Genomic DNA, 22998 nt, shown 5'->3' with positions numbered 1-22998 from the left:
GGCCTGGGGATCTGCAAGCATCCTTGCCAGCTGGCCAAGCAGGAAGGCTGTTAAACCTAAATTTGAAATGGGATTCGAAACCACCCAATCACCATGTATACATTGGTGGCTTTATCCCTGCTGCTGATGCTATCAAAGCAAACAGCTTGGAAACAAAGCAAAAGTGAGATGCTGTCATATAGGTATCAATATGTCTTGAAGCAGGTAAGGATAAAGAAGTGAGATTGGTTGTTTTAACCAAGTCTGGAATTCCTTCTCTGACCCTCAAAGCTGAGCTGCTAATGGTGAGCTTACAAACATGCAAGCAGCCACTGCAGGACACCCTGCTTGATAGCCATTCAGGTAATGGAAATTTGCCCTTTTAGAATTCCAATCACTACCTGAAAATTTGGGATTAAAATTTTGCTCTTCAAATGTGGGGAATTTTTAAAATTGTTTCTTGATGCATGGATAGATAATGCAGCTTCACATCACAGAATATTGTCACATGGACTTTACTGTGAAGGCACCCCCCCCCCCCCCCCCCATTCAGTATTTTGTATTTTAAAAATGAGTTCTCCTGCAGTTCAAAGGCTGCAGTAACAACACTTGAATGGAGCCACTTTAAGACTAAAATAAGCTCTGAAACTTTGAATGAGCACTCGGTCGTACAGCATGGAAATGGGCCCTTCAGCCCAAATGATCCATACCAACCAAGATTCTGATGTAAGCTAGTCCCATTTGCCTGTGCCTGGCCCATATTTCAAACCTTCCTATCTATGTACTTGTCCAGGTAGCTTTTTAAATGTTAATGTACCTGCATCAACCACTTCTGGCAGCTCATTCCATATACTGACCACCCTTTGGGTGGAAAAAGTTGCCCCTTGGGTTCCTATTGAGTATCTCCCCCCCCCTCCTTAAACCTATGCCCTCTAGTTATTGGTTCCCCAACCCTGGGGGAAAAATGTGTGTATTGACTCTGTCTCAATGCCCCTCCATGATTTTGAACGCTAAGATCACCCTTCTGTCTGCTATGATGCAATGGAAGTCTCAACCAGCTTCCACAACTCAGTTCCTTGTGTCCCAGCAACATCCTTGTAAATCTCCTCTGTACTCTTTACTGCTTAATGGTATCTCTTTTAGCAGGTGACTAAAACTGAACACTATTCTGAATGGGGCCGTGCCAACATCCTGTACAGCTGCAACATTCCAACTTCTATACTTGATGCTCTGAAGGCCAGTGTGCCAAAAACTACCTTCACCACTGTCTACCTGCAACACCGCTTTGAGGGAATTCAGGGAACCATGTACTTTTAGAACAGAGGGACCAAGTACAACACTCCCTCGGTCCTACTGTTCATTGAATGTCCTGGTTAATCCTGGAACTCCTGCCTCAGCACTATGGGAGTACCTTCACCACTTGGTTCACAAGATGGCAGAAATTTCTGCCCAATGTCTGCATGTGGCTTGGACTGCATGTAAGTAGTGAGGTTGTTGCATTGAAGTGCCAGGCTGCAGATTTGTGCCCAAACTGCTGCATTTGAAGCCCACAACTTAACACAGTTAAATTCAATTCCAAACATCTAATTTTTAGGATGGGAGTTTTTTGGGGTGCTACAAGTTTGAAAACTAATGTCAAGAGTTTTTATTTTAAATCCATGCACTTGGCTGAATTCCAAGGTTTGAAGTATTGGCTGATTGACATGGTAGAAGACTTGTCCATGGGGACAAGAGGTAACCAAGAACAGATGCAATCCACCTGTCCTTGGACTTGTTCTCTAGATGGCAACTTGAGGCATTTGAATATGTAAGTGAATTGAAAAATCTTTTTTTTAAACCAATAAAAATGGCATACTAATAGTGATATGATATTGGTATTTGTCATTTGGTCAATGTCTTGAAACAGATTTTCACAAGGTAATCTGCTTCTGATGGTTCCAGATAGTTTTGTTCAAAGCTTTCCAGGGAAACATTGTAATTTGTGAATGCTGTACTTGAACTGGAAGCCATTAACTGTTTTAACATGTAAATTCTTCCTTGCAGGAAGATGAAGAGGGGGTTGAAAGTACTAAAAAATCTTCTGAAGATGGAGCAGAGGTTGAAAGCACCAAACCATCTCTTCCTGATGTCACTGGTAATTTAGCTTTAGCTTTAACTATTTAAACTGGGTAAGCAACACATTTGAACTTATCAGTTCTTCCTGCAGAGATTAAAAAGCTGTCTCCAATTTGTGGTTGACTGCTGCAGGATACATGTAATGGAATGCAAGGAGTTGAACTCCAGCTAAGGTCCTAATTAAATTGGATTTGGCCTAATGCAAAATGTTGGCCCAGGCTACCAATGTAAAGTGCAGCCCTTTTTCTCTTGCCTGGAAAAGGGAGAGATGACAACTGTACAAAAGGAGTGGGCAGAGGTTTGGTGTCTCTTGGTCAGGGTCACACCTGTTAATGGGTGAAAAGTAGTGGATTTCCTCTGAGGTTTGGAGCTTGCCCACCACACTAGTGAATGAAGTCTGTGGCACCTGATCCCATGGCTGAATTAAGTGTTCCGGTTGTGTCTCACCTAGGAGCAGACTCCCTGACCACCTGGTTCAGAGGTATCAAATACCATCCTGTTCATGCCCTAGCCTTGAAGAGATGTATCTAATTCACAACTCAACTGTTACCAACACCATAATAGATCAAGATCACAAGACAAAGGAGCAGAAGTAGGCCATTCGGTCCATCGAGTCTGCTCCATGAGCTAAACTAATACTATCTCTATCTAGCCCCAATTTCAACAGCATGGCCATATAACCTGAGGAATAACTTGCATTGGGTTCTTGTACAGCAATAAAATGTAACATTATCACTTTATTCCAATCCCACAGTCTGCTCTCAGACATCCCACAACATTGCAATAAATTGTAAGAAAGATCAAAGGGCAATTGGGTTTTTGCAATCTATTCTTTGATCTTCACACTCATTATGCCATTATCTCTAATCTTGATGCACAGCAGACTGTAGCCTTTAATACTGAATCTCACTGCTCTGTACTGGTCCCCCCGCAATGTCTTGTTAACAGTATCCTGACAGATGACTGACAATACTATAATCAGCTTACTGTAACAAATAGTTATTAGTCATGGAACACAATGTGCTTTGGTCCATAATGTCTGCTGACCAAGTATCCAGCTATTAATTTACTAATACTCCATAGCCTATGGGTTTGGTAACTGGAATGTTTGAGATACTCATTGCATGTACCTGGCTCCACCTTGGATATGTTTTCACCCCAGACAGTGTTTGCTTTTTCAGGACCCCTAACCTTCTTACTCTCTTTAACCTAATGGCCTGGTTTTAGATGTCCCTTTTTTTTCAGGAAAGGTTTCTCATAATCCACTTAGCCCCTCAATTTTTAAGTTGTATCCTTTTTCCTCCCCCCCACCCCTTGGCTGCCTCTGCTCAGGAAGACTGAACCCAGTCTTCACTCATAACCAAAATGCACTATCCCTGGCAACATGGTAACTCTCCTCTCCAGTGCAGTTTTGTGCTTCTGCAATGGTGACCACAACAGTACACAATACTCCAATGTTTGTAATGTGTCCCAGCACACCTATTCTATACCTGGCTAATAAAGGTCAAACTCCATAGGCTGCTCACTCATCTACATGTGCTGCCACCTTTGGGGATCTGTGGTCTTGCATGCTAAGGTCCCCTTGTTCATTTTTTTTGGGGGAGGGGGTGGTGGTGGGTGGCTACCATTCCTGGTGTACATAAGATCTCACCACCTCTCCAGGATTTAATTCTCTCAACTAGTGCTACACCCAACTTGCCAGTTGTTTTTCCAGGGGAAAAACTGGAGGAACTTGTGCAGTCAAGCAGCATCTTTGGAAAGAAATTCAGTGAACATTTCAGGTTGGACTCTTCAGAACTGGGAAAGTAAGCATCAGAAGGTGGGAGGGCCGTGAATGGAACAAAGATGTCTGTAATGAGGTGAAATGATGTAGCCATTAAATGGACAGCTGAGCTTTACTGTTCATAACGTTTTGGCCTACTGACACGGCATGCCAGGATATAAAAAGTTGCAAGCACAAATGGCCAGTCCTGACAGAGGGCAAGTTGGCAGAAGCTGGAGAATTCAATATAGTCCTGCACCCCACAATGTGCCTCAATGAAAAATGAGCTGTTTAAGCTTGCATTGGCCTTGTAACAATGAAGGAACCCACAGATGGAGAAGAGTGGGGTGGTGAAATAAACTGGCAAGCAATCAGGAGCTCAGGCACTCCAGCAGACTTGCAATCAGCCAATGTGTTTCTTCAGTGTAGAGGAGGCTACATGTTAACACAAAATGCAGCAGACTGGATTGGAAGTGCAAGTGAATCACTGATTCACCTGGAATGATTGCTTCCATCCCTGGATGATAGAAGGGGGAGAAATAGGTGGGTGTTACATACTGGCTGTTGCATGGGAAGCTTCTGGGATTGGAATGGTGGGTGGGGACAAGAACAGTCAGAGTTGCAAAGTGACTGGTTCCTGTGAAAGGCACAAAGGAGAATGTGATGTGGTTATTTTAGGGTTAGTGGAATGTGAAGGACAATACACTGATTGCAAAGGGCCTTTGGGTAGAAAGCAAGTACCAGGGAACTTGGTTCTGTCCTACAGCAGGTGTAGGGAAATGGAGGAAAGGTGGTTGGGAGTTCCATCCACTAAGGCAGAGAGGAAGCTGCATTTCGAGGATGGCACCAGAGTGAAAGGCCTTATTAGGATGAATGCAGTTGGTTGTGGAATTGAGGGGAGAATGGAATGGCATGCTTATTGGAGATGGGATGAGAGGATGTATAGTCAAGGTAACTGTGGCTAATATCTCCTGAGATGAAGACTTGTCTGGGAAGGGAAGTGTTGGGGATGGGCCAGCTTATCGATATTCTGAAATCTAAGGCTTTCTCCGATCAGCACCATGTTTGTTACTTGCAAACTTATCACATTTGTATGCAAACAGCAAGGGCCCCAGCACCTACAGAATGTAACTGATCACAGCCTTCCATGTGAGACCGTTGTCAAAGGCCTTGTAGTCTACCTAGACTACATCAAATACTCTGGCCTCAAATATTTTGTCATTCCTCCAAGAGAAGCTTGATTAAATTAGAATCCTTCTCCAACTGTAGTCAACATGGCTTTGTAGATCAATCCCTCTTTCCAAGTGTCCATTAATCCTGTCCCTTAACTTTTTCTCAATTGACTTGCTTACCACTGACCTTCAACTTGCTGGCTTACTCCCTGCTACTCTTGAAAGATGCCACAGTTGCAATCCTCCAGTCATCTGGTACCTTGCCTGTGGCTACCAAAGATATAAAAATCATCTGTCAGGGCCCCAGCAATATGTGCTCCTGTCTCTGATAATAGCCTGGGATATTTAAGGCAGTGACATGTCTAGTAGAGCTGTTTCAGCTCCTGTGACCCATGTTCAATCTCAATTTCTGGTGATGTCTCTGGAGTCTACATGTTCTGTGACCAGATGGATTTCCTTGCACATCACTAAAACTGCATTGGTAGGTTAATTGGCCACAAATTTCTCTTAATGTATAGCACTGGAATGTGGAGAATAAATATGGCTTACAGTAGTTAGTGCAAAAGTGGGTACTTGTCTCAGTGGGTGGAGGCCACCTCCATGTATCTGACTCTAAACTACTTTGAAGCCAGAAGTTACATAATACCTTTTTGACATGCTTGAATATCCACATATTCCTCCTTCACCCTGCCCCCCACCCCCCCTCAAAATCTGCTACAACACTTCCTTTCATTTAAGACCTCAACTGTAACTTCTGCCTCTGAATAGTGACCTCCTTGGTCCCCAGTGGCTCTACTTTTTACCTAGTTACCATTTTACTCTTGTATTTAAGTGCCTTCAGATTTTCCTTTTAATTTTGTCTACCAGTGATATTTTATGGCTCTGCTAAATATCCCCCTGCTCATTTTGCACTCCTGAATGGCCTCGCCTGTTCTCATGCTCAACCTACCATATGCTTCCTTTGGGGGTTTTTATTTGGTGTTTCCTGGCCTTTCACCCTTAAACATGCCTTCTACACTTGTTAGATGTAGAGTCAGCTGCAAGTGGCGTCTTCCACTCTACTTTGAGTCCTGTTGCAAGACATCAGCCCTCTTTACCCATGTCATTAGTACCAATGTGGGCTATAATTTCTGGCTGTTTACCCCCAGTGTCCTACAACTACTAAAATGGCCTTAATCCTGGTACCTAGGAGACTATGCGATTTCAGAATCTCATTTACATCCATAAGAATACCTGACTGCATTCCTTGCAATCAAACCCCCATAGTAAGCCACCTCTTCCATTTAACATAATGTAATTATTATATCACTTTAATTTTCAGATTGATAGAGCAGTATTTGACACTTCATAATTTTGATTTAATGTCTTAATGTTGAAGATTTCAAGAATGTGATCTTGCATTGATGTAAAGGATTTATTGTCTTGGTACTTGAAGTCTCATCTAACCAAATATGAAATGCAAGTGGAATTCTAACATTGTCCCCAGTGGACCAAAAATTAAGTCTTGGATTTTAATGGATGCAAAAAGTACTTCCAGATTCTGTAGGTGAATACAAATCTAGGCATTAGTTCTTTAAAAAAGTTAAACATTCAAGAACTGTTACTGTTTTTTTAAAAGTGATATGTTTCAAAGTTAAATCTGCTTAATGCATCCAAAATTGTAGTCTGTCCTTTCTCCCAAGTTGAGTCTTTCTGGTCAATTCTATAGTAATCCACTAAAATAGCCAGGCTTACTACATTATGCTTCAAAACCATGTTTTTATTTTTACCATAAAGAATTCCTGGAAGGCTTGCCTGAGATTTATGGATGTACATGATGCTCATCATGGAATATTGACTTGCAGAAGGGCCTACATGGCTTGCTCTGTGGATTTGGTTCTTAAACTCTCCAGTTCCTTGCCCTGTTGCTTCAGCACCTCCCTGCCTCCTAAAACCCTGTCCTTTTGAAGGAATTCTTGCAAAGGAATGTGGTTACACTGTTTTGGTAGTGTTTCAAAACTACTACTGAACTGAAATCTAAATGACCCACTTAGTGGAAGAAGCAATTACTCAAGTTTCTTTATCAAGCTCTTCTATTTTGAATGCTTCCTAATAGATCTCTAACCCCTTTTTGTTTGGGAAAAGTTCCAATTTACTTTATCGCCAAATAAATCCTGTTCTCTCCTAAACCCTCATTTTTGGAAAGACTGCAGCTGATGCCAAAACACATTGTGTAAAGGTTGAGCTTTGTGAATGGGGATATCCATTGCAAAAAAAATCATACTTTGCTTAACAATTTCCCTTACAATTTTGTCAATCTAATGACTTTTTTCATGTCTGTATTTTTTTACTTACAGGAGGCCATTCAGCCTATTGAGTATGTGCTGGCTCTCAAAGCAATCACCTTCCCCCTACTTCATTTGAATTCCCTCTCCTGTACCATTTACACTAGGTGTAGTTCACAGTAGCCACAACCTACTTGCAGTATATTTTGGGATGTAGGAAGAAACTCCAGCACCTGGAGGAAACCTATCACAAGAACATGCATACTTGACAGAAATATTGTAAGATCAGGATGACACCTGTTGCTGGAGCTGAAGCAGCTGCAGTCTCAGCTGTGCCACTACTGGTGGAATAAGTTTAGAAAATAACATTTGTGAGCCAAATTTCTGCCATGTTTAAGCAAAACTAAATGATTGATTTTGTTGCTCCTTCTAAGTTGCACAGTAATATTGATGGATGTGCCAGTTGGAAGATTTGGGTGAGATGTCACTAAGTGGACACTGCACTAGTTTGGGTCTACATTTTCCCCCAAATTTTAGTTGAAGGAAGGGTGCAGCTTGTGTATGGTATGGGCTATTTGTCCAGAAGTCTTGTAGAGATAGTAACTTCACTGAGATTTCTCTCTGATGTTTTTGTTCCTAGTGGACTCCAAATTCCTAGGTAGTAGCAGTTTGGTGTTTTTTTTTAAATCTCATTGTAAACTCAATCAGTTTTGGAAGGTTGAGTTTGCAACAGAATATTTCCACCTTTTCTGCTTCCATATACCTTGAGTAATTTCTTGCCCCTGTGCCCTTCAAATGTTGGAGCCATAGGAATTCCTATGTGTTCAAATTGTGTTGAGGAGGAATTGAAAATTGCCTGTCTTGTTTAAGGAGTAAAAATTCTATTCAAATTGCAATCCTGTTTAAACTTAGCAGCTACAGTAGGCATATTCTTGTGATTTAAACAAAAACACAACTTCAACTCTTTTAATGCAAAAATTAAAGACTTGCATGATGCATTTCAGCAGCTATGCTCTGTTCACTATCGATAATGAAAATTTATTTCTGACATGTCACTTTAGTGCCACACCAGCCATCTTGTCTGAATTTGCCATTATGATGATTAGGGATTGTCTACTACGTGATGGCTATTTGACCATTATTTTAACACAACTTTGCATTCATCAGATTTCTTGACTGCGTCTGAATATTACTGATAAATAGCACTAGCCTAGTCCTTTTTAAATTTCAAGTCATTTCAGGTAGAAACTTTTTCTCTGGTCACTTTTGACTAGAGCATCAGCAAATGTGGCTCCATGTTAGGAAAAGGACTTTAGAATGAATGGGTTTCTTCCTGTAAATGCTTTATTGGTTTACCATATGCAAATTGCAGGAGATTCAGTGTGGAAAATGTAATTGTAGAACAATTTACTGCTTACTCCACAATCCCCAGCCCTTGAGCCCATCAACCAAAATGTCACTATTGCAGTGGTTATCTTTGCTGTACATGCCAATTAGTTCCTCATTGCCTTTGATCCCAAAATTGAACCAATAGTCCTTATTTGCAACTGGAAAATTTGCAATAACTGTCCTTGCAGCACCACTGCATGGAGGTTTCAGCTAGCCCACATCACTTGCACAATTTGGGAAGTGCAGCAAATGTTCTCATGCCCAGTCCTGTAAATGAAGTTGGCATGGGGTGACCAAGTGATAGTGCCACCAGAGATGACAGTAAAGCTGGGTGATCACTATTGATTACTCGATTTTTATATACCAATACTTTGGCTCTGGCATGCAGGGGGAGTTCTCTGTTTTTAGAACATTGAACAATTACAGCACAATTCAGGCCTTTCAGCCCACAAAGCTGTGCCAAACATGTCCCTACCCTAGAAATTACTAGGCTTACCCATAGCCCTCTATTTTACTCAGCTCCGTGTACCTATCTAACAGTCCCTTAAGACCCTATCGTATCAGTCTCTACCACAGTTTCCAGCAGCCCATTCCATGCACTCACCAGTGTCATTCACTTGCTGGTTAAAGGATAAAGATGAAGAAGACCATTTCCATCTGGCCTAAGAATGCTAGAAACTGGAATATGATTCAGCACTTCTAAAATGGTGTTTTCTGGGCCTTGAATGGGATGCTTGCAGCTTGATGCAAAGGATGCTGATGTTTGCAAGGAATTCCAACAGATTTGACCTTGGAGTTTAATTTTGGACTGCATGCTATTGGCAAAATGTGGAATGTTGATCCAAGCTATGATCACCAATGTTCTCTCTATGCAGTCCCACACATCTATTCAACCTTGTTGTCTGCCACATCCTGCAAGATATGCAGGGCTATATTCTACTTTTGGCTCATGATCAAATACCAGTCCAATGACTAAAACAATTTCAGAATAGGAATATGTATCTCGGTTGCCTTGTTCCAGATTTTGACTACTGCAGTGAATCTTTATTTTGAAAGATCAGTGCTTCCTCCTCATCCTATGTATGAACACTGCATTCAGTTGGTTTAAAATGCAGATGCCAAGTATTGAGAATTGGTGTTGACTATTATTTGTAAACAAGCACACGATCCTTGTCCTAAATTTGTGGACCACGTATCAGTTTAGATTTAACCATCCTTGTGTATGTGATCTGTCTAATTTGGAGCTTGACAGAAGGTAGCAAAGACAATTATCCCACTAAGCAAAATAGGAACTTGGTTATCTGTGATTCTACATGTTAGGCAATATAGATCTTTTAGGCTCCTCCTGCAGTTTCAATGAACCTTCCAACAGGTGGCAACTTGAGCCTTGGGTTAACATGGAATATATTTGAGTACCTTGCTGCAATTTTGTTTGTAGCTGTGACAGATTTTAATCTTGGTGTGGAGTCCAAGTGAATACCAGCATCAATTGCAGTATTGGTATATTTAAAATCAAATATTTCAATAAAATAAGATGTTAACAATGCTCTTCTAATGCTCTTAGTCATAAATTTGCCTGCTCAACTGAATTGATCCATTAAGCAAAATTGTGGTAGATTCTGAATGGCTATCTGAAATTGGTTTAACTGCTACATAGAAACAACAAAATTGGAGGATTACCCTACATCAAGCTAAGCAAATTTTGACATGACAGGCAACTTTATCCCAAACAACATCTGAAGCATTGGTGTCTTAAACTGGGAGAACTCTCTGAAACCAGTTGAACAGAGGCCTGGAAGTTGTCCTCAATTATACCTAACACTGCTAATCATCCCTTGGTCTCTGGATATACAGTATTCTGTCCAAGAGCAAGATGGTGATAATGGTAGATGGGGATTGGCCTTCAAATGTCATTAATGCTCAACCAATTGTCTATTGGCATCAAGTAGAGCATGGGCAAGGAAACATGATCCTCCCTCAGCTGCTGATGTCGAACACTTGGGAGCAGACTGGTATCTAGGGGACAATGTGGGAGACTTTATCCATAAAGATTGGCTTGACAGCATCAATAAACCGAGTCCAATGGATGTGGCAACCAGACTTGGGTTTTTGGCAGGTAGAGGGTGACTGAGGATAAACAATGTTGACTACTTTTGTGTTCCTGTAGCAGATGCATCTGTCCTTGATAACATTGATAGTGATCACTGCAGATTCTTTTGGATCACCATCCTTCACACACAGATCTCCGTGCTGTTGTGTGGCACTAAAATACTTCTGCTTACATTGGACTTGGCAGCTCAATTGGTTATTCATTAGGCATAATAGATAATAAGCAGCAGAATGTACACCAGTAGAATTTGCTCCCTAATCTTCCATTCTATTAAGTGTCAGATGTACCTTGCAGTGCCACTGCATAGTACTTTGTTAATCTGCTATTTGATGCCCATTTTGGGTTTAGCCAAGTCCGCTTGGCTCTGGAGCTTAGCACAACTTTGGTCCAAACTGGACCAGAGTTAACCCATGTGACTGTGCTTGAGGTTGCTCCACTTAAATCTCAACTACTTCTATCAACATTGGCTGCATCTTCACCAAATTTTTGCCTTCAGCCGTGGCAATCTTTTTGGTAAAGATGGAGAGGTGGTAAATGCTGGCTTTGTCAGCCATGCTGCAGATCTTAGGGGGAGTAGGTAAAGAAGGAAACTGACAATTTGCATGTGTTGTTGGTGACTTTGGACATAACCATGGTGCAGCAAACTGTTCACTGACCTCATACCTTGCCAAATTACTTTCTGGATTGAGCAATCCATGATTTGTTTTTTGATTTTTAAACTCTATAGTACCATTTTGATTACAGATTCAGTCAAGATCTAAATTTGGTTTACAACTTAAGCTGTCTTGACCTTTATGGTGTTGAGCTTTAAAATAACAAAGGCGCTATTAGTGCTCTGCAGCTAACTTCTGACTTTAAAATCCGTTTCTTAAACAGTGGTGCAAACTGGTCCTCTTTATCCCAGCAGCTTCAGTGTGATATTAAAAGTAATGCCTAATTTGTAGGGATGTTTATTCCTCACTGCTGGTTGCTGGCTCTGAGCCTCCATTTTAGGTTTAAAAGGATGACCAAGAACAAAATTAGATTAACAAGTAGTTTAAGAACTAAAAATGAAGTTTGTGGGCAAGAGAAGGGAAGTAAAATTTTGTTGACAGTTTGGAAAACTGCTTGATACTTAAATGTTTATACTGGCCATCAGCTTTGACGTGCCAAATTATAAATATGAAGGTAGGAAAAAATAGAAATTTGTTTGCAGAATCTGGAATTTTTGTGACAATGGTATTTAGCACAGTCAGACAGGAAAAAATGCCCAGTCAAAAAAAAAATGCCCTGTACATTCTCGAACCTTAAGTTGAAATGGGTTTTGTTTGAAACCGACCAAATGTGTGCCTTGTCCTTGACCCAAAATGAAATGTGAAGTGACATACTAATGAGAATTTTCTATGGTTTGCTGTGATTGGTTTGCTTTCAGCAATTGTGGGAAGCTTTTTCCAAGCAGATTCAAGCAAGACCTCATTGCTCTTAAAGGAGCAAGTCTGCTTTTCTTGGAATGCTACATGCTGGAAATCTTCAGTACATGTAGAGTTCCCTGACTGGAGTGTTGCTCACATTTCCAGTTCAAATTAAATTGTTTGGTTACTTTTGGTTTTTGGGGGGGAGTACCATTTTAACCCAAGGTTTTACTAGCATTGAATAAGTAATGCTTGGGAGTGGAAGAATTGCTCTAAATAGGATAAAATGTGCAATCAATGTCCAATAACCAGTTGATATCTGGACACTTCAGTTTGGCAACCTGTGGAATATTTAAATTGCCCAAATCTTACTTTGAACAGAGCAGGAGATTTTAGTTAGGTTACCCAATTATGATGTACTGCCCTAGCTTGAGTATTTTAGACTGTGCGTATTTTGCAGCTTCATTTGTTTTTCCAGATGACCTAGTTGATGAGTATCGTCCAGGCAAGATTCAACGCAGCAACTATGAAAAATCATTGACTAAAGAACAACTGGAGGAAGAACAACGGTATGTCAACTGATCAAAGTTTGAGTTCAAATCAAATGTTAACTTTTGCCTTCTCTAAACAGAAGTTAAAATACTGAACTTGTATTAAAAAAATTGACTAGTCTACAGTCCAGAAAAGTATCTGAAGTAAGTGACTTTGCATTGTGGAAGCCATGCACAATTGTCTCAACTACAGATGAGTTTCTGGGGATAATAGATGTGCACAAAATTAGGTTGTTAAAGCTACAGGAGCAGTTGTTGGGCAAGTCTGCATGGCAAGAGCTAAACAGCAATGAGAAATGAAAAAAGCTAGATTGCCTAACTTGTGTGTTCCACTTTTTTTCTGAATGGTGTGGATAAGAATAGTAAGTGTTGAAGATGTAAAATTGTGCTTAAGTGTGTATCTTTACTATCAGTTGCATTCTGTAAACTGTCTGCTCTTAAATTGATTTCACTCTAAAACAACTTGTGGAAACGAACAGCTTTAAGCGCCTGAAATAGATTTAATATACCTCATTGCTTTTTTGAGTTATTGTATTTCCCAAAGTAAAAACTGACCTTAAACCATGTAGTAATTAGCATCTATTTGCATGTTGCCTATAAGATACTTGATGGTTGACAGTATGTGGGAAGCTGAGGGACACAGAATTTGATGCAAGATAGAGGTTGGAGAAAAGGTATTTTACTTTCATGTTTAGAATCTTTAAGGCACTTGAGTTGGCTCTGCAGTTCATGGAGCATTTCAGTGAATGTGACAAATTATGGAAATTGAATAGATTGTCTAATTCCTTCAATATTTGGTCGTAAATGTGGAATAGATTTTGATCCTGTTGAGTGCAAGGTAAAGATGCTGAATAAACTTCAATTTGTTTTCTATGTTGTGCAGAGCAGGAAAATGAATTGTGTAATCTCTTGTAGCACAAGTATTCAATGCCTTTCTAAATCAATTTATGGTGATTCAATAACCTTTAAGTTACGTCAGATGTTTCGTATGTGACATGTGTAACCTAATTGGGTTCGATTTTTGGAGTATTGACTGCTATTTCAGTTCTGAAAATGCATATTCAAAGCCCAATAATGTCCTGATACTTTGTTTCAAGTTTTGCAGTGCAATTTGGCTATTCACAATTTGAAATAAAGCTACCATGTGTAAAGAAATGCCCCTTGCCCCCAATATATAATGATCTGAAATATCAAAGTAATTGAAGTTTATTTCTTTGACTCACATTGGGAATTGATCTGTAGTCCTTCAATCTGCTTGGCTTCTCTTAAATGTGTCCTACATTAGTTGACAACCTACTGTTTCATAATTCCCTCATGACTTTTTGCTTTTGGGAAAATGAGTTGGAAGTACTTTATCCCATGTGTACAAGAGTCATCCATTCTGTCATTTAAACCCACTGCTTGCCTTTGTTTTTAGGATGTTTAGAGTGGAAATTGGCATGGCTTTATTTGACTTCACTAGCGCTGTATTAGCATTTTTTTGCCACTCAAGTTTTGTATCAGAACAATGCTGCTTTCAACACTGCTCTGTTTGAATGAGCTATACAACTTGAATGCAAAGAGGAACTTAAGTACTGAAATCCATAATATGAAACAGTAGCAAACCATGAGCACCAGATTGCAATGCTTTCAAGATGAACTTATTCTCCTTTGTCTGGTCAAGCCAATGTGACTCTAAACCAACAGCAATGCTGTTGACTGACCTCCATTCTGGAGACAATTGGGTATGAATGTTAGTGTTTCCACTGGTCCCTTGAACAGATGCCTCCTCCTTGGATCTGAGAAGTTTCATAATATGCTTAAAGATTTGTGAATAAAAACCATTCACTATTCCTTGTCTCAAGTTTGTCATTAATGGGAGCACCAAACTTCGGTGTGACTGCAAACCCCCAGTAGTTAAGTGGAGATTCCCTTCAAAGAACAAACTGGGACTATAAACTTCTCATACTTGGTGACTAATTCTACAGAACCCAGTAGAATCACCAGGAATTGGGGGAATCATTTTAATGCAAAGATGTAACCATCAATGTCTTCACTCAAGCTTTCACCATCCATTAGTTTTGAATAGTTTTTGTGCTGATTTGTCAGAGCAATGACTGGTACAAGCTTAAACCAGTACCTTTAGTATTTGTTGGTACTTGAAGTAGGAACTGTAACCTTAAATGATTGGAGGAAAAGCTACAATAATGGGTATTGACATCAGGCTTAAATTTTCAAATTTAAAATCTTGCTTCTAGGTGATATCTTTAAAAAAAAAACACTATTTTAAAAACTAAATGGACAGTGAATATCCTGGTTATAATTTCCAGTGTTAAAACCAAATTGAGCAATGTTGCTGCAATTTTAGCCACCTCCCTCATGGGCAAAAAGGATGCATCTGTTTTTCAAAAATAAAAATGCTGCTGGGAATCAAGCCATTTAGAAAATTGCAGCAGGTCAGGTTGTATCTGTGGAAAGAATGGTTAACATTTCAAGTCAGACTATTCAGAACAGCTGAATTTCCAGCACTTTCTTGTATTGCTTCTGCATAGACTTGAAGCAGTAATCTGACAGTTTAAGTAAAAGGAAACATGAAAAGGTTTAGAAATTCCAGCAGTGTAATTTCACAACATTAACCCATTGAGAAACAGATCACCTTTAAAGGGTTGGGATGATACTTGTCCAAATGTTGAAGGCCTCTATCAAACAGCTGGAGTTTGAGGGTCCAAAAGACTGCATGCTGTTTCAATTCCAGATACCCCACTTTTAATCTCAGTAGAATTTTTCTTGAATGGGAACGAATTGTGGTTGTATTTGGCTTTCCAGAGAATGCATATTGCTTGCTGTGAGGAACAGGTGGTTAAAGAAGCCATGAATCTGGTTAGACTTGCCCCCAAATGACATTGAGAATTGATAGAAGCTCTAAATCAATGTGTAAATTCTCTCTAAAGCACTTGTTATTTAAGACTCCACCTTGGTGTGCTTGACTACCCTTGGTATTTTGTTGTGAAGTTTGAGCTCATTAAAAACTAATCAGCAAGTTGGATGGTTGCTTTCTTTTAAAAAGCCTTCTCATTTCCTTTGAAGGGAACTTGAGTGTAAATCTGGAACTACCTAAGCAAGGTTGCCAAATGGCTTTTGGTCTTACTGGGCGACATAAATTTGACTTTGTACCACACAATGATCTGCAATCTGACCAGTTCTAAATGACTAGAAGTGAAGCTTAATCTGTCAATCAGAAACTAGTGATATCATCTGATACGAAGTTGTATTTGAGTTGGGCATGACCTGATTTCCTGCATCAGTTTGTTCTAATGCCAACAGACTGAATTATTTTGCCATCTTGAAAGATTGCAGTGGACATTTTTTTCTGCATGTAATGACAAATTTTGTTCAAACAGCAGGGATTTCTGTGCGGGACTAGTTTAAACTTGGGGTTGAATAAGTCCTTTGCTTTGAAGGTTAAGCACAGGTCAAGTTTGAGGGCTTGGATAAACCAAGTTTACTCTGGGGATGCATTGTTTATAAGATCTGTAGGAAGTCTTGTATAATTTGGGTGGCTCAAATTAAAGCAGGGGGAAACCTATACATGTTGACTTGCATTTCTCAAAGGGCAAGTATTTTAAAAATGCTTTTTTTAAAAGTGTAGTATTGAAGTAAACTACTTGAATCAAATTACTCATGTAATTTAGAATGTGTTTTAATGAGTGCCACTCCAATACAAGACATTGGAATTTCTAACAGTAATTTAAGCCAGAGCCCTTTAGTTCAAACATTTCAGAATGCATGATCAAAAATGTACTGACTTTGTGCAAGAAATGAACTAGTAAAATATTGAACTCCATTTTCATCGTCTGATAAGCAGCTAACATTTTTTAGTGATGGCATTCTGCTTAAATGAACACATTTTGAGTGGGAGTTCTACCTTGACCTGTTGTAACCTTGTCCCAATACTGTCCAATCTACAAGTGGGTGGCATATCTTGAGAGTGTCTTGTACCTGCTAGAGTTCAGAATGAGGTAATTTGTTTGAAATGTATCTTAGAGCATTTAAAACTTTCTGAAAGGCTGGTAGATAACAAGTGGGTGAAAAGTTACTGGGTTATGGAGAAAGCAAAGTTTGAGGTTACAATTAGACCAATAATGGCAAAGCAGGGCATCAGGGCTGAGTGCCTTAAACATTGCATGTTAAATTTTCTACCTTTCAATTATCTTGGCACTGGATGATTAAGCTGCAAATGGTGCTGGGCATGTTTATTAGTATGGAACTCTGGTTGAGACAGTAACTAGGAATTGGCACAGTTTAAAATACTTTGGTATGTTACTGACAGATCCATTACTGTATTTGGTATGTACATTGAGTGTATACCAACTAGATTGAAGGTACATGATCTAAAATATAAGGACCAATAGAGATGCTATTAAACAACTTCTTTAATGAAAGTGTCATAATTGTTCAATCACTACAGTAATAGTGTGGTCTGGGCTTAAACTTTAACTGTGGGCAGGTTCTACATAAGTTGGTGACTGGCCTTAAATCCAGGGTACCTAAGAATACTTGATACTCAATGGAGAAGCGGGAGGTCAGAGGGACTTGAAGCCAGGAAGAGAATTTCTTTCAATTAAGGAAAGCTACAGAATTTGTTTGAATAAAAAACTGTCCAGTGACTTTAATCTGCTAATGATGGACTGCATTGTAACTGCCTAAATTGCAGCACTTCCTGTTTCCAGTTTTTCCCTTCTGGCTCAGCTTGTTGATCTTGTAATCATGGCAGCGGGCCTCACTTGCCATTTATTATACAAACTAGACTGACAGTGCAGCCATTGCAATGGAAGTGCCGACACTTGTTGAACACTATTTATGCTCTGCCGTGATGTTTTGGTGTTCACTAAGTGTAGATGGCCATCCCACACAGCTAAAAGTACTTGACTGATCAACTGATTGCAGCACAAATAGTCAACCATCCATCTGTGGCTTTGTTGCCAAATTGGCTGCTGGTATTTGTCCAAGTTGGAAGTAATTTGGCTTATTAGTCACATGGGACTGTCCCAAGGACATGAAGGGGTGCTTGTGTTCACTTAGAATTGCTAAATGAGCAGGAATTTTAAGGACTTGAGGTACCAGTTTGACTTTATCTGAGATTATGCAGCTTCTTAAAACCTAAGCAAATACACCTTCCTCTTGCCAACCACTACCATCTTGGGCAGTTTGGAACGATTGTAACTTCATTGGTGCTGGTGAGACATTATTTGTGCTGTTCTTGATTACACAATTGGTGAACTGACTTGAATCATGACTGTTGCTTTTGATTTGATTTGTCTAAAGTAATGTTGGTGATATCAGAAAAAATATTAATGCTTCATAGGAATGCTTCCTTAAACTGAAGATATCAACATCTTCCTAAAATCAGTTAGTGGAAAGTAACATTTATCTGCTGATGCCACACATTGATTAAAGCTAGCATTTCTAGATAGTAAAACTGATCCAAATGGTTTTGTAATGTAAATTCCAGTGCTGTTCATTGATTTGTGCACTACATTATTGCATCTGCATTTTTGTTGGAATGTCAGAGCCAATATTGGTTTTATTTATATTTAATATTGCTGTGCTGCTGCTGCTTTTGAGCTTTGCCAATCTTTATTCCTGACCTTTCATTACAGGGTTGAGTTAACCCTGACCTCACCTCCGTGTAGGTTCTAGGCCCGATGACACTTTGTGTAACCATGTTTTGGTAAGGCTCATCTATTTTCAGTGTGCCCCATGCATGTCAGTTCTTCCACATCATAACATTCCCCATGTGTGTTTACTCTTGAATTATTGCCTGCCTAGCAAATTAACTGTTACTAGAACCTTTTTAAACCTGTAACTGGTCATGAGTAAACTGGAAAACAATCTGGGGAGAAGGTGCAATGAAAGCTGGTAATGTATTTAAACCTGACCCTACTGATGCCACATGACCATTAACTACAGGCTTCAAAAGGACCCATCCATTGTAATTGTATGGATGTTTATGGGAACTAGGCTTCCTTTAGCATATCTTGGCATGTATCACTGGTGATGCTGTTTCCCACCTGACATGCTGTGGTATTTGCTCTGCCTCTGCCCCATTTTCACCAGTACCTATTTTTTTCCTCTAATTCTGCCTTCCTCTTTCACACTATCATTCATTCTATGATCCAGTACTTGAGTTCTTTCTTGTTGACAAAGATTCAGAAGTGGTTTCCTGGGAAGTGTAACTATTATCACAATGTATGAAATTTTAAACTACTGTTTGCCTCCACACTTCTAGTTTTTGTGCCTTCTAACTCTGAAGCATGCATTCATTCACAAATTGAAGTTAGAAAGCAATCTGTTCCCTCATCCCTGTTTTGGTTTCAATTGCATGAGCATGACTTCAGGAAGTATTTTTCAATTGGACTTGTTAGAAATTGAGCTGTTTAATGTAAGGAATGATTGCGGTGTTTTTGACTTCATGGCTGCCTTTGTCTCCTTGTGGTGCCAGAAGTCAGTTGACTACAAACCTCCCTTGCTCATAATAAAGTTGACCATTTGATCCCTTGAGTCTGTTCAGTTAAAGGTTATAGCATCTGGACCTTGCCCAATATACCCACTCTCAGATCCCTCCCTCAACATTTTGGTTAATGGCAGTCTTTACAATTTTGGATGTAAAAGCTTAAGACTTGAACACCAGTGTTTAAATGCTTTCACCTACTGCTTTCTGCTTAGCTTCTGGAAAGCTTTGTTCCAAATGTTTTAAAAATTTCAATTTGTAGTCTCAAAGGGACACTGCACCCTTGGGTTCCCCTGAAAATCTACATTCCTATATTAACAGCACAATACAAAATATTCCCTTAGACCCATCAATCTTTCTGAATATTTTAAAATGTGACATTTTTTAATCTATATACCACTTCCCAATTAATTGCTACTGTTTCTCACTGTCCCCTTAAATTGCTGAGTTCAAAATAAATATTCAATTTGGGTAATTAAATTTGATAGAATAAAGATGTGGCCATCTTTAATTTTGTGCTTGCATCTACATTTCCAGTGTAATTCATCGTTGTCATAGAAAACGTAGATGTCTTTCCATTCCATCATTCAAGTTTACAATGTAGTTACATGCTAAAGCTGCTTGCAGTATCAGTTGCATCAATTAAAGTATGTGGCCCTCTTGTGTTTGGCCAATCTGCTGCCAAGTCAATAAATTATCTTCTGTGGTTGGTGTTCAGTAACTTCAAAAATAGCCAACATGTAACAATCTTCCTTGAACTGATGGGAAGTAATCAAATATCTTCTATTCCTTCAATAACCTGACATTACCCTGACTGTTTTGTAACAATTGAGCTTTATCTTCATTTTATGGTTCAACATTTTTCTCCTAATCACCAGGATCTGAACTAGTTTTTTAAACTTGATTTGTCCATTTGATTGCAATTAATGCACTGGTTTAGATGAAGGATGGTACAAATTAGTTCACTTTTTTATTTCAGTACTTTGAGTGATTACACTGCTTTCTATCATGCTGGGCATAACCAAATTTTCTCCATTAACTGTGGCTTGTCTGCCTCAATTAACATTGGCCTTTTACCTGTCTAGAATCTTGACTGAGTTTATTTCTATCAAGCACTATATTAAAATACTTCATTTATTCACACTTTCATGAGGCCAGACTGAAGGCCTGCTCCCTTTTTTGGTCCTAGGACATATTGCAGAAAACTGTTCAGAGTTGCAAATTTATCCCAGTCTGGAGGTTACATCTGACTTTTTTTTGGGGGGGGGGAGAGAACTTGCTTTTGCTACAGTTCAGCCTCTGCAGTTCTGCTTTAGAACATGACAGCTACTACTAGGAAGTTATTGACAGATCTTGCTTCTCGGATCTTCTCCTTGACTAGCTTCACAGCCTGCTTAACATTAGATGTATTGTCTTATTGGAATATAATTTCTGATTCAAGCTTTCACTGACTTTTGCCTGTTTTCTATTGGCAGGTAACCTGGTGAAATTTAGTGATTCCAAATGATAGTGTTAGGTTTGCTTGTTCCTTGCACAATACAATGTAAACTGAGTCCTCCTGCATAGTACTTCATTTTAAATGTACATGCTGCTATCAGGAAAATGATCACAATACTTGCTCCACTAGTTTAAATTGGAACTAGGTATGTCATTAACATCCAAGTAGTCTACTTCATACTTTGTAGCCCTCAGCTTGTCCTCTAGGGTCTTGGCCTCTGCCTGGTTTAGGTCATGTTCCCAACAGTGGTTTCTTCCTACCACTGTCCTATGAAGTATGCTGCAGGTACAATCTTGATATGTTACCCAAGTTGTTAAGCCTGTGGCATGTATAATATTTGAGTACCATTCCTTTAGCTTGTGGTCTAACCCAAACAGGACCTTAACAATTCTACATGTGTGGCCCATATTACACAAAAGACCCTTCCCCCCCCCCCCCCCCCCCCCCAATAACCTTCCAAGCTACTTTGGAATTGTTACTCACCCTGGAGGCTTCTATTCTGCTTATACATTACACATTAATTCTCATTCACTACAAATCCATTGACCAGCCACAAGTGCCAGGGGCCAATATTTTGGCTGGTTTTGTATTTTGTTAACATGTACTAATTACATCAACTATTGGAAGATCATTATTGGCTATTGATGCACATTGTGGTTTCCCTTTGTATGTACACCTGATCTTGCATCTGAGGTGAATGAAGTTTGACCAGGTACTCCTTGCCCACATGTACAATCATACAGTGCAGAAATGAGCCCCTTTTGGCCCACCTCATCCATGTGTACTGAATGCCCATCTATGCTGATCCCATTTCTGTTGGGCCTGCATCCTAGTTCCTGTCAACTACCGTTTAAATGTTGTAATTGTATCTGCCTCTTCCTCTTGCCTCTGGCAGTTTGATCCAAATGATCACCACCCTCTAGAAAAACATGCCTCTCAGATCTCCTTTAAATTTCACCCCTCACCTTTTAAACTTGTGTCCTCGTTTTCTAGACTTCCCTGCCGTGGGAGGTGGCAGGCCAGGGGAGAGACTCTGACCATGTGCGCCACGTAATTTTTACTAATCTCCAAGGCCCACCCTCAGACTCCTATGTTCCTGTGAGAATAACTCTGCTTATTCAACCTCTTGCAACTGCAGCTATCCATTCCAGGCAACATCCAGGTCAATCTCTACTTGTATGTTATAATACACTCAGTTTAACAGGGATGAAGATTACACTTATTTTTGAGTTCAAAAGTCCAAGTCTGCTTACTGCAGTCAGATATTTTTTTACAAAAACTTCAGCCACTAGACTGAAACAGCAAAGCATCCAAAACTGGTGGAATGGTAGTGAGGACATTGGTATAAGTGAAGTGAATGTTAGGTTAATATCTCCTTTCATTAACCAGTGTCAAACTAACTAGTAGGTTAAAGCACGTGTAATACTTGGTGCAAAATGATCCAAGGTGGTTCTTGGAACATTGTCAAACAATTCAACACTTGAGCTGCAAGTATTTGAACAAATCTCAGAAGCTATTTTAAACAAAATCATGAAGGATTTCTACTTGGTCATGCAGTTGAGAGTAGCCAGTGTTGAAACTTGGATATGCAAGATGCTAGAATTGGAGAGCACTGAAGTTTGAGCAACAGACTGAGGAAAGGGGTGTGGCTATGAAGAGTTGAAAACCAGGATGACATGCTAGGAATGAGATGAGTGGTGGTACATCTTGGTTTAAAATTTACCACTTCATTTTCTTGAACAATATCAACTGAAATGCCAGTGAGCAACACGGCTACTTAGGTTTGAAATTGTCAACTTTTTAAGTTCAGTTTGTGGATTAACTGAAACCACCTTCCAATGATATAAAATGCATTATTTGCAATAAAGGTATTTGGATTTCATTGCATAAAATGCTAGATTGAGTGTCAACCACGTCATCAAGAATAAGCATATCAAGAGCAGCAGTGGTAATGCACTGTTAATTTAAACCTGTGCAATTCATCTGAGCTTCCAGTAGTTAGAAAGCAACTAACATTTTCAGTGACCCTACTCTTCACGATGGTCTACAACTAATACTGTTTGTTTGGATTCTGCAATAGCTTTTTTGCAAAGATCCAGTAATCTTTCCAAGGGGGCTACACATCAGGAAAGATTGAGCCAATTAATCTGAAATTAGTAGGAACTAAATAAAGGAACCAAGCATTTATTTCCTATCCACTCATCTTTTTTGCATCTAGATAAATGCACCTTGTGCTAGAGCAATTGTCTAGGAGCCACTGCTGTTTTGCCATGGGTT

The 22998-nt window shown here is 39.6% G+C and overlaps 1 protein-coding gene across 4 annotated transcripts in view; it reads left to right on the top strand.

Moving 5' to 3' along the window:
* LOC127579874 (matrix-remodeling-associated protein 7-like) overlaps positions 1-22998 on the top strand; it is an 88514-nt gene that overhangs the window by 54303 nt on the left and 11213 nt on the right. For 2 of the 4 annotated variants that reach the window (XM_052032902.1, XM_052032901.1), the window contains exons 2-4: positions 2023-2113; positions 12661-12751; positions 18373-18443. In XM_052032902.1, coding sequence (XP_051888862.1) covers positions 2023-2113; positions 12661-12751; positions 18373-18412 — 222 coding nt within the window. In that variant the 3' untranslated portion in view covers positions 18413-18443. The remainder of the gene's footprint in view (positions 1-2022; positions 2114-12660; positions 12752-18372; positions 18444-22998) is intronic. The other 2 variants (XM_052032900.1, XM_052032903.1) reach the window with 1 other exon arrangement.

Source organism: Pristis pectinata, chromosome 18 (genome assembly GCF_009764475.1).
Source record: "Pristis pectinata isolate sPriPec2 chromosome 18, sPriPec2.1.pri, whole genome shotgun sequence".
In the NCBI taxonomy this organism is placed as follows: domain Eukaryota; kingdom Metazoa; phylum Chordata; class Chondrichthyes; order Rhinopristiformes; family Pristidae; genus Pristis; species Pristis pectinata.
This window is presented reverse-complemented; position numbering and strand designations above follow the sequence as displayed.